Consider the following 12206-nt stretch of genomic DNA (forward strand, 5'->3'; position numbering starts at 1 on the left):
CTCTCCATCTGCTGGCTGTAAACAGCTTATCTGAAATAAACGTGGGTAGTTACCAGTGTGTGTGTGGCCACAGCACAAAACTGGCACTAATTGGCTCGGCTCTCATATCCTCCACAGCTGAATAGCCTGCTGATTCTCACTGTCTCGGCTCACGTATAAAGAATGGCTACTTGGACAATGTACTGGAGAGCAGCCAGTGCTCATGGGAGTGTACCCCAGCAGGAGTCAACACCTTCAGGAGAGATGGGGAGAAAGTGGAGAGAAATAAAACACGAATGCTTAGAATGTGCTCTATAGTACATGGTACATGCTAAATGGTACATTTTTAAAGGGGGCTTCAGGAACAGAGAGACCTAGGAGTTCACATACACAAATCTTTGAAGGTGCTAGGACAAGTTGAGAAAGCTGTTAAAAAAAGCATACGGGATCCTTGGCTTTATAAATAGAGGCATAGAGTACAAAAGCAAGGAAGTTATGCTAAACCTTTACAAATCACTGGTTAGGACTCAGCTGGATTATTGTGTCCAATTCTGCGCACTGCACCTTAGGAAGAATGTCGAAACCTTGCAGAGGGTACAGAAGAGATTTACTGGAATGTTACCAGGGATGAGGGACTTCAGTTATGTGGAGAGACTGGAGAAGCTGGGGTTGTTCTTAGAGCAGAGAAGCTTAAGGGGAGATTTAGTAGAGGTGTTCAAAATTATGAACAGTTTTGAAAGAGTAAATAAGGAGAAACTATTTCCACTGGCAGGAGGGTCAGTAACCAGAGGACACAGGTTTAAGATAATTGGCAAAAGAGCCAGAGGGGAGATGAGGAGAATTTTTTTTACGCAGTGAATTGTAATAGTCTAGAATGCACTGCCTGAAAGGGTGGTGGAAGCAGATTCAACAGTAAGTTTCAAAAGGGAATTGGATAAACTGTATACTTGAAAAGGAAAAATTTGCAGGGCCATGAGGAAAGAATGGGGGGAGTGGGACTAATTGGATAGCTCTTTCAAAGAGCCGGCACAGGCACGATGGGCCGAATGGTCTCCTTCTGTGCTGTAAGTTTTTTTGTTTACTCCTGCAATCTGCCATTAGATGAATATTTCAGATAAATTATACAATTAAGTGAAAGCTTGTAAATTCAATACTATTTTTGAGCTACAGTCAATAATTTTTACTATTTTTTTTGCCAATATTCTGCCCTTCCTCTCCTAAGGTGCTGACTCTCACTGGGCTCTGGTTCCAACGGCACTGATTACCCTTTGATACCTTGTGCAAGTGGCCATTCTTCATCTCTGAGCCTAGACAGTGAATGTCACCAGACAATTTGATTGTGGGGGACATCTCAGTTGTCCCTAATCTTATCCTCACAATGTCCACATGTACACTTTCCAATCGGGGTCGCTGGGTTGTGATCAGGAGTGGGAGCTCTGACTGGTCATTCCCTCCCTAGCCTAGGGCCACTGAGGCTAATTGTAACATTCCTAGTGCTGCCTCAACTGAGTTGACTGGAACCTTCCTGGTTTGTATAGCTATTTGTTAACTTACCCAGTGAAGACATCAAGGGAGCAGTTAGATAGGACCTTTCTAACTTCATCATCCAAAAACATAAAATAATTAACGATGGTTTCTCCTGATCTAAAAATGTATTTCTGTCAAGAGCTGCTGTAAGAGTGATGGTCTGAAATTTTAAAATACTTAATAAGAAGGGAAGTTCAGCATTTAAATCAAATGGACTCTGGGCTTGTGGCCTGAAGAACTTAATACTAAATCAATTATTTACAAAAGCCCCCATGAGACATTAACTGGAGGCCATCTTGTTTAGGCTCATTGGCTTGAGTTCAAGATGAATTCAACCATTTGTTCCTGTACTCAATACTGATCCCAGGCTTCACTCAACCAGCAAAAGAAGTGCTGGTTTTATATAAGAAAACTTTTCATTGACTTGTCTGATCACTCAGTGTGCAATATGGTACTGAGCCATGCAGATGAGGAAGATCCAAGGTTCGATCTCCAATATTTTCCAGGGCAGCAGTTAGTGTCCTGGATCAACCAGGCTGTCAGGATTTTCTTCCCTTATAGGACTCTCACTACCAATCATTCTCCTCCTCCATCCAATAGATGTAATGATCTGAGGTGGGAACTTTTCCATGCCTGTGCTTGAAGAGTTCTGTGATTCTCCAGCAGAAGCTCCAATTCCAGTTGGTCTGATGTAATGCTGTGAGCCCCCACACTCCAGTAGGAATCCTTACTTTTATGTAGCATATCATCCAGACACCCAGCTGGGAAGAAAAATACATTCAGCTGATGCACCTTCAAGTGGTGAAACCACCAGATGGGGAAGGAGTGCCTTCCCCCCCTCTGGTCTAGTTTCTTCTCTTGCAATCCAAAAATTCCTGACAATAGCCTTTTAATATCTTTGATTCCTGTTATTATCACATGTTTCCCATCCATTGTCTGACATTGTAGGAATTGACATAGATCTGTCACTCTGTTTCATGTTGCATTTTGGTGGAGAATGAGAATGACAAATATATCTGTACAATAGTGGCCGTGTAGGCTGAGCGAACAGACATTCTGGAGGGAAATGCGAAGAAAGGCAGTGATTGTTGATTCACTGGCAGAGAAAGCATTGAAATTATGTTTATTCTCATGTGTACAACCATTTATCATAATCAATGATTTACTGTATTTCTAATTCTATCTTCTTTACTTTTTTTGGTCATCCAGTCCAGAATGAGGGTGGCACCATTTCCCAGTATTCCACCACACTGCCTTGCAACTCGCTTCTAAGATGTGCTCAAAAGCAAACTACGCGACTGTGAAGAAATTACAGAATTTTTTAGCACGGACATGAGTCACTGATCCATCATTCTATGTCTCTTACAAACACCTGGTAAATGATATATGGTGAGAATGCAGCCACCATTCTACAGAAATAGAGACATTATTTGTAGGTTGGACTTGGATCACTGATTACTTTGATTCCACCACTGGTGTTGGAAGTTCAGAACCAAGTCAATCCTCGATGGCAGACTCAAAAAGTCTGATACCTGAGCCTGCCAGGTCTGTAGTCCCTGGGCACTGTTGATGATTGATTAGTTAGCCTGGAGAGATAGATCTATCAATAGGAGCTGGGATTCTTCCCACTTGGCTCCAGATAACCCTACATCAGTGCCCCATCACACCACCAAGGTGGTCCTGGCTGGATAAGCAGTGAGAAGTATACCAGTGCTCTGTGCTGGTAAGCTGCACAGCTTTTAACTAGTTAAACTCCAGCAGTATTGGGGGTCCCTAAGCCCAGACTCTATCAGCCTGTCTCTACCTCAGCTCCTTAGACTTGCTTAAGTGGGGTATGACCCTTTGGGAAGAGAGTGTGCATTCTATAATCTTGCAAATAGAACATGTACCAGTGTAAATTTCTCAATAATTTGGTTTGAAAACTCTTGAACACGCTGATGGGCTTCAGCACATCAGATACTTGTCTGACCAAAAAAAAAATTGGGTTACTTTGACACAGTGCAGTTTTATTTTACATGCTGTAGTGCGGTGAACACTGGCAGATATCAATAATGCAGATTGATATAATCTCCTGTAAAAAAAAACTTTGAGACTCTTATCAATGAGCTGGAAGATCCACATTCAAGTGGATCAACCGGAAATGGTCCTTCGCTGGAATTTTAACCAATCAGCAAGCGACAGGGGCAGGACATCAAGGGGTTATAGAATGACCCGGAAGCTAAAGCTCGACCTTTTTAATATCTCTGTGAAAGAAATCCTGCCTCTTTCTCCAGCCATCTTGGATTTGACTAACTGAGGCAGTAAGTGTCCGAGTAAAATCCACTTCCATCCGTTCACTAAACTGTTGGCAATGGGCGTAAACTTTGCGTTGTCAGGGAAGGGACACTTCGTGCTCCAGATATCGTGAAAATTTACTCGTAAAAGTGTGTTAACAAAATGGAGTGGTCTAAATAAAATGTGTGGGGCGAAGAGGGAGGGGGCAGCAGCAATCTCGTGGTGTCCCAGGAGTAGCAGCTCAATGGTGGAGGGGAGGGGGGAAAACCACGAGTCGAGGTTTTTGCTTGTATGTGCTGGTTGAGGCCGTGAATGTATTTGGCGAGTTATCTGTTTTCAGATGGTTTAATTTTTTTTGACTGGCAAGGTAGGCCACGAAAAGTTGTTTCGACCATAGCTTTAGGTAGTGTGGGGGCCCTAGTTTGTAATAGGGAGCCGTTTATCTATGTACAAATTGTCTTTAAACTTTTTTTTGGTGGTTTGTTATTTTTTTTCTCCTTGTCTTGAAATGTGACGTTCCTTCAGACTATTTGTGAGTTTATAAAGAAACTTTTCACTTATTTATCTTTTAGTTCAGTACCATTCTGACTTATAGGGTAATTTGTGTTACTGAACATTGCCTCTGCAGCTACACGCTCCCTCTAGATTTTTCAATTGCGTCTTTATTTCTGCAAACTACCGTCACAATTAAGTACCGAACAGTAAGAATGTGCCCCTGCCTGTTAAGCTCAACAGATCTGTTTTTATAACGTGCTTTTGGCAAGGACCAAAAACCGTGGTTGAAGAAAGTACTTTTTTAAAAAGTCTATAATGATTTAACTCTTGAAGTATGGTATGTAGCAGTTGAATTCCAGTAAAGGAGCAATGGCCATTACATGGCTAAATATTCAATCTATCCATTTTTGATTTGAATGCTGTATTGGGGATGCAGTGGCCTTTGGTTCTTTTTGCTGTCTTCACAAGTAAGAACAGTCCCTGTTAAAATTAAAAGTTGTAGAAAGTGTAACTATATATATATATATATATATATATATTAATTAGTCCTATATATCTAATGTCCAATAAAAATTCCTGCAGCTCCAAGTAAAGTAAAATAGAATTGTTGCTACTCCATTGATATTCCTTGCTGTATAGCACATGTGTAGTGCCACTTCCTTCACACATTGATTCTGCTTCTCCTGCCAGCCCCAAGCATAAGATGCTAAATGATCTGAGTTAGTAGGAGCAACAGACCGAATTATGCTTTGAAATTAAAACAGAAAATGCTGGAAAACACTCCAGGTCAGGTCTGCAACAGTAACTGTTTCTCACCACATATGCTGCCTGACCTGAGCGTTTCCAGCATTTTCTGTTTTTATTTCAGATTTCCAGCAACTGCTGTATTTTGCTTTTGTTTGGAATGCTCCTCTGAACCATGTTATGTTTTCTAACTTCTATCTTCATTTAATTCATGAGGTTATGATTTCTCCGCTCCTTGACTGTTCAGTTTTTGGGTAGGATATGAAATTTGGGCTTAATCTTGAGATTCATACACCAGCATTCATTTGGCTAGATTTTGATATATTTCATAATGGGCTTAATTCTAAGGGGTGCTGACAGCCTTTGGAAATAGTGAGTGCCTCTGAATCCAGTTTTGTAGCAAACAAAGTCTGCATGTTTTGAACAATGCAAGTGTGACTCAAAGCTTCTGTATGAAGATTGCACTTTTGCCTAGCCAGAAATTCCTGGCAACAGTGCTGGTACATAATCCTTTATATGGGGCTCTTAATTATGGCAAATGAGTTTCTGCTAACTGATGGATATTTTTCTGTCTAGAAATGCCTGGTGAAGCCACAGAAACCGTTCCTGCCACAGAGCAAGAAATGCAGCAGCCCCAAGCTGAAACAGGTTTGTATATATGTCAACTGCACAACAGGGATCCTTGTTACCTGTTTATGGGTTTTATTTGTGCAGTGCTAAGCCAGTTTATTTTTGGCTCATTTATTTGGATCCCTATAAGCAGTGATCAAGGCTTGATATATTCATCATGGGTCAACTTCAGGTCATCCCTAAAGATTTAGCTTAACTTCTCTGCTTATTGACTCGCGTTATGGCTTCCAAGTGTCCAGAGAATTTGGTGACCTCCATGTTAAGTACATTTAAGGTTCAGTCGTTCACATGTTTTTTCATATCCGGTCCATTCCCAGATTCTATTTGCATTCTCCTTCCTCTTCTCTTCCCCCATGCACATGCAAAAAGTGTGTTTCAGGTGGCTAAGTGTTCAGTAAGACTGGTATTATACCTCAAAAATGTGAGCCTTGTTTATATCGCATCTTATTTGTGGAAAATGCAAAGATTGGTAAGTGCTCATGCATCCATTGACCAAAAGCAAGTGGTGTGGTTATGATCAGAAGGTTCCAAGATGTCTGAGCCTGTACTTTTTAAAAAGTGATGACTTTTGCAAGGGTGTGTATTGAGATTTGTGGCCTGATGGGCCAGTTACATAGGAAGAGGAGAAGGCCATTTAGCTCCTTATGCCTGTTCTGCCATTCAATGAGATCATGGCTGATCAAAGTTCCTGAGGGAGGGGAACGAGTGAAGTAGCCATTTGCACTGCAGTGGTATTTGAATTGGAATTGAATGGCAGAGGCAGTCTTAATGCTTTGGAGAGTTATCTGACTGCTCTGTATTATGTGGGAAATTGAATAGGCGAAACCAATGCAGGAGCTACCCAACTTTTTCCTGGGTGGGAGAGTGGGATTTTAAATGGACGAAATGTTTTATTTATACTGACTTGGTAGCACATTAATCTTTTTTTTAAAAAAAAATAGGATGTACTGTTAGTACACTCAGTGTAAAATAGTCTTCACATGAACATTTTCAAATGGTGCTTTTGCTAAAGGAGCAAATTTCTTGTAACTTAAATTTGTTATTAAGTGTGGCCTTTTTTTCCTACTAAGTTCCTTCTTTGCAGAAAGATTTATCCCCAGATTTATTCAGATTCTTTGTTCTTCCACACAGATTTGAGGTATAATACCACTGCAGGGCTGTTGTGTTGGTCCATTTTGTTGCAGTACTTAACATTGAGGAGCATGTCTTCGAAAAGGAGTGTGGTTTTATGTCTTGCTTGCTCCTTGCTGTGAATAATACTTGAATGAACATTCATGAGCACTAAGATACAGCTCCTCACAGAACTGTTACAAAATGGCAGCTGTTGCATTCTGTTCAAGCCTTGAACACTGTTGGTGCATGAAAGATACTTCATTGGGATTAAGTAGTGGAAATTGTGGTGAGCTGTAAGCAGTCTTTATGCTACTCTGAAATTCTCTTACACTGAAATGTAAGCGGTGGGTATTGGACAGAGTTGCTAATGCCGTGCATTAGTAGTTGTACAAGAGGAATTGTTTGGGGTTGAAATGGTTAAGTTGACCATTTATACTTGTACTTGATTTTTTAAAAAAAAACAAATTCTATTACAGTACTAGTAGCCACTGTAAAGTGGTTCGATACAGTGAAAGTTAATAGGTTTGGGTTTTCTACATGGATCACTTGAATTTCATAGTGAGGGAAATGAGTTGCTTGTTTTTAAGCAACACTTTGATTTAGTGTAAAGTTAGAATGCCTGTGGATATCTTCTCCCAGTATAAAATTTGGAGTGGTCATTGTTGGAAACATGCAACTTTTACACAATCTTTAAATCAGCCGCCTTGTCAAGTTGGCTGTCGAGGGCTATCAAGCTGTTGTTGTTACATTCTGAAATGGGTTAACAATTCAAATAAGTGGCTTTGGACTGGCATGGGGGTTATGCAGCACACTAAAATCTGTAAAATGAGCATAATCCACAGCAAGAAAAGTACAAGTGTAAACATCCCATTTTTCCTTTGCTATATATTGATGGTATTGGTGCAAGACTGCTTGGAAAACAGGTTTTCTCTTGGGTTTTTCACACTTTGTACACCCACTTAAGGGGCAGCTGGACTTCTAGAAAAGTATTCACTGAACATCCAGTGGAAGCTGGCCATCTTACTGTCCTTCATCTTGTAACTGGAACACATTAATGCATGTGGTGATCTGGTGTCAAGATTGGTTTTCCCTTTTGGGGGCCATATGGGGCATTCAAACCCTAAGGTAGGATGACTTGCGCACCTGGGCAGTTTTGGCTTTTTATTGGCTGCTTGTAGTACTGTACAAATCCTTTACAGCAGAAGAACAGAGTGATGTCAGCCCTTCTCCTGCCTCTGGGGGAGAAAGCACTGCGAGCGAAATGACTCCAGCTACTGACGCAACAGAATCGGCTGTTACTGAGGTGGCAAGTGAAGCTTCCCAGACTGAGGCCACCACTGAGAATGCAGTGTCTCAGGCTGCTCAGGAGCCTTCAGGTGCGTTGTAGACACATAGCATTAAAATGGTAGTTTTGTCACCATAACCACCTCTAGTCGGATTTTATTTCCAGGTTCTAACTACAAAAAAAAATTGTTTTGCAGCTGCTGTCTAAAATCCACATTAACAATACTGCTGTACTATCATCTTTTTAACTAGTCCATTTGAAGTATTTTATGTGGAAGATACTGCAGCAGTAAAGGTGTGGTAAAAGGTCTGTTGTGCGTAGTGCAGGCACAGTGGAGTTGTTAGTTTTCAATGTGGGTGAAAGAGCTATTACAAGTTTCCTTGAGGCACACACCATAACATACTATATGATGCATGCCATTGATAATTATGTCCATATCTTTATTACAGCTGAGGTATCACTGACTTAATAAACTATAATTCTATAGGAAAGAGAAGAACTTGCATTTATAAAGCACATTCTCATGTAAGGGCATCCCAAAGCGCTACACGTACAATGAACTACGTGGAAGTGCAGTCACCCTGTTAATGTAAGAAAATGTGGCAGCCAATTTGCGCAAAATAAACAGTGAACAGCACAATATCACTGGATGTCCTAAAGCACCCCACATGCTCAGAACTACTTTGAAGCGTCATCACTGTTATTCGGGCAAACGCGGCAACCAATTTGCGCAATATGAAATACAATGTATGTGAGAGAGAACGAACTTGCGTGAAGGAGGTGCCACATCTCTCCGGATGTTCCAAAGCGCTACACACACAATGAACTACTTTGAAGTGCTGTCGCTTATGTAGGCAAATGCGGCAGCCAATTTGCGCAAAATAAACTAATGTATGCAAGACAAAGCACTTGAGTTTATATCGTGCCTTCTCTCTTGGGCTGTCGCAAAGTGCTTTGCATGCAAAAGACTACTTTGAAGTCCAGTCACTGAGCAGACAAATGTGGCAGCCAATTTGTGAAAACCAAGCTGTATGACAGAGGAAAAAAACAATTTGCATTAATAATAGCGCCACCTCCTGTGATTCCCAAAGCACTATGATATTTTGCTGTGAAAGCATTAGAATGTAGGCAAATGCAGCAGCCAGTTTGCGCAATGCAATCATCAGTATGGCTCGTTACGTTTTTGCTGGTGCTTGAGGGGGAATTTTGGTATAGTTCCACGGCATCATTAACATCTCCAAGAACGCACACCCCTAATTTTAGTGTTGTATTTTTGAATGGCAGTTTCTCTGGCGCATTCTCAGTACTGCACTGGGGTGTCGACCTAGTTCCACGAGTGAGCTGGAACTTGGGATGCCTGGAGCTGTAGCACAGCAAGCAGTCAGCCCCTTCAAGAGAGCAGAAATGGAAAATTGAGTGTTAGACATTACTCCACATAACAGCAGGTAATTGAACATTTCACACAATGCTTTTCTCACAAGCTGTTGATAATGGTTGAATTTTTGTTCTTTGGATCTTTCAATAGTGGAAGAATGGTCCCAAACTACTGCAACTATGTGGCCTTTGCTGTTTCAGTTGGGATTTGGGAGTTGGAGTGGGAGAAATGAAGATCGAATTGTGGGCTCAAACCTGCATACAGTGATTGTTGTACATTAATGCATCCACATGCTACACGTTGGTATAAAATCTTGCTCAGATTTAATCATGGTTTGTAGGTCTTCATTGTTCATTACATATATTGAGTAAAACTGAACTGCCAGATTAATTTAGTAGTCTGGGGAAGGGTTATTTAGCAATCTCTGCTAGTTGGTCTTAACTTTGCTGACTCTCAAGTTGTATTGTGCTGTAAGAAAAACAATGCCCTAATGTGACTTGATGCTTTCGGTATTAGTGCTTGCTGTTGTATAAATGTACTCTGGTATAATGTAGTTAAGTTGACTTTCGGGAAAGTAGTAGTAAGAGTGTGAATCACTACAGTTGACAGTTGATATTGATTTTATTTGCCTGCTGAGTTTGGGTACTTTGCTCGTGTGATGGCTGCTCCTCTGTAGAGCTGAAATATTTCACAGTTGGTTGCTAATGGAGAAACTTGGATATGATTAAATATTTAAAGCAGATAGTGAGGTGGCTTTGTTGGCCAAGGATGGTGCTTTGTAAATTGCCTGTATGAGGTTTGGCTAATAAAGAAACTGGTTTAAGTGACTAGTGAAGTGGTAATTTGAGACATACCATATATGAGGGATCAGGGTTAATTTACTTGGCTGGCTGAATTATAAACTGAAATTGCATTTGCAGAACAAAACTGAGACAAAATATTGGCTTTTTGAAAGGTTACCAGCTCAATGCTAATGTAGAATGTATTATTTTGTTGAGTCCCTACTAAGGGTCCTAGGATTTTATAATATAAAGATTGCACCATTCACGGGCGAGGGAGAAAGAATTAGAGATTCTCGGCTTAGGAATGGGAGGAAAAACTTGAACAATGGAAAGTGTAGGCTCCTGAATAGCTTATGTTTTGGGACAAGTGTTTGATACTCTATTACTTAACCAGAGACAGTCTTGCCACTGGTTCTTATGTCGGTCAAAAGAACTTTAGATAAAATGTTAAACCTAAAGGGTGATTAATGTTGGAACATTGTACCTGTTGACTTTTATATTTATTCTTTCATTGTAAGCCACGGTTTGTATAATGCAGCCCTGTTCATGAATGGTAACCTGTTGCATCTGTAGATTAAAATTGTTTTTGCCTCCAATCATGCCTCCGTGACATTTGATTCTCCATTTCTTTCAAAAATGGGTGTGCAGTGAGCCTGAACCATAGACAAAACTGAAGAACCTTTTTCAGTTGGACCCTAGATACCTTTTAGTAAATAGGCTCGCTTGGCTCCTGTTTAAACATGTCTGTAAATTGCCTTGTTACTAGACATTAACTCTTTCAAAAAGTTTCCATGCTTCTGTGTACTATGTATTTCCAATGTTCTAACAACTTTTGAAATTTGCAGGTTTATCCTTTGGACCTCCATTTTGGTAGACAGTGCCTTGTTGAATCGCTGCTAACTCAATTATAATGTGGAGATGCCGGTGATGGACTGGGGTTGACAATTGTAAACAATTTTACAACACCGTTATAGTCCAGCAATTTTATTTTAAATTCACAAGCTTTCGGAGGCTTCCTCCTTCCTCAGGTAAACATTTACCTGAGGAAGGAGGAAGCCTCTGAAAGCTTGTGAATTTAAACTCAATTATAACCTGTGACACTCATTGTGATTAGGCTCAAAATAGCTTTGAGCCAAATGATTAACTGGTTTACAATACTCTACTCTTGCATTTCGTTCTGTTTGCAGTGCGTCTATACTAAAGTGCATCATGGATTTATTTTCGCTTTGTTTAGTCAAGTGTGTGTATCTGTTTTAAGTTAATGGGACCATGGATCCTGTCAGTCTTTGAGACTGGGTCATACCTTCTAATTATATTTGAACCTCTTACAATTGAAGTAGAAATAGCTCATTAATACCGATTCATCCCTTTTTGGGGAGGGAGGTTGGAGAGAAGGTAGAATGAGTAGAGACTATTGAGCAGGTTCTCTGAAATGAAATGTCTGATTTTTTTTGACTTTCTTCCCCATCCTAAACCACCATCCCAAAGAGTTGCAATACTTTGCCATTGCAAAGTATTTGATTCAATACCTTGTGAACTGGTATACAATAATGGTATAGATGCAAAAAAGATTTACAAGTATCATACCAGAACCAAGGTTATAACCGACAGGAAAGATTGAACAGGCTGGGGTTCTTTTCTCTAGAAAAGAGAAGGCTGAGGGGTGACCTAATAGAGGTCTTTAAAATTATGAAGGAGTTTGATCGATAGGGTAGCCGTAGAGGACATTTCCAATTGTCGAGGAGTCCTAAACTAGGGGTCATAAAAATAAGAGTCACTAATAAATCTGATGAGGAATTCAAGAGAAACTTCTTTACTCAGAGTGGTGAGAATGTGGAACTCACTACCACGTGGAGTAGTTAAGGTGAATAGCGCAGATGTATTTAAGGGGAATCTAGACAAGTACATGAAGGGAATGGAAGGATATGCTGATAGGGTTAGATGAAGTAGGGAGGGTGGATGCTCATGTGGACCATAAACACTGGCATAGACCAGTTGGACC

General features: G+C 40.5%; 1 protein-coding gene across 10 annotated transcripts in view; it reads left to right on the forward strand.

The window, feature by feature from the left end:
- The window catches only part of naca (nascent polypeptide associated complex subunit alpha), a 36452-nt gene that overhangs the window by 9745 nt on the left and 14501 nt on the right, over nt 1–12206 (forward strand). For 2 of the 10 annotated variants that reach the window (XM_067976512.1, XM_067976517.1), the window contains exons 1-3: nt 3702–3806; nt 5596–5667; nt 7962–8138. In XM_067976512.1, the coding sequence (XP_067832613.1) occupies nt 5598–5667; nt 7962–8138 (247 nt within the window). In that variant the 5' untranslated portion in view covers nt 3702–3806; nt 5596–5597. Of the gene's footprint in view, nt 1–3701; nt 3807–5595; nt 5668–7961; nt 8139–12206 lie in introns of those variants that run through there. The other 8 variants (XM_067976519.1, XM_067976522.1, XM_067976514.1 and 5 more) reach the window with 7 other exon arrangements.

Source organism: Heptranchias perlo, chromosome X (assembly GCF_035084215.1).
Source record: "Heptranchias perlo isolate sHepPer1 chromosome X, sHepPer1.hap1, whole genome shotgun sequence".
Taxonomy (NCBI): Eukaryota; Metazoa; Chordata; class Chondrichthyes; order Hexanchiformes; family Hexanchidae; genus Heptranchias; species Heptranchias perlo.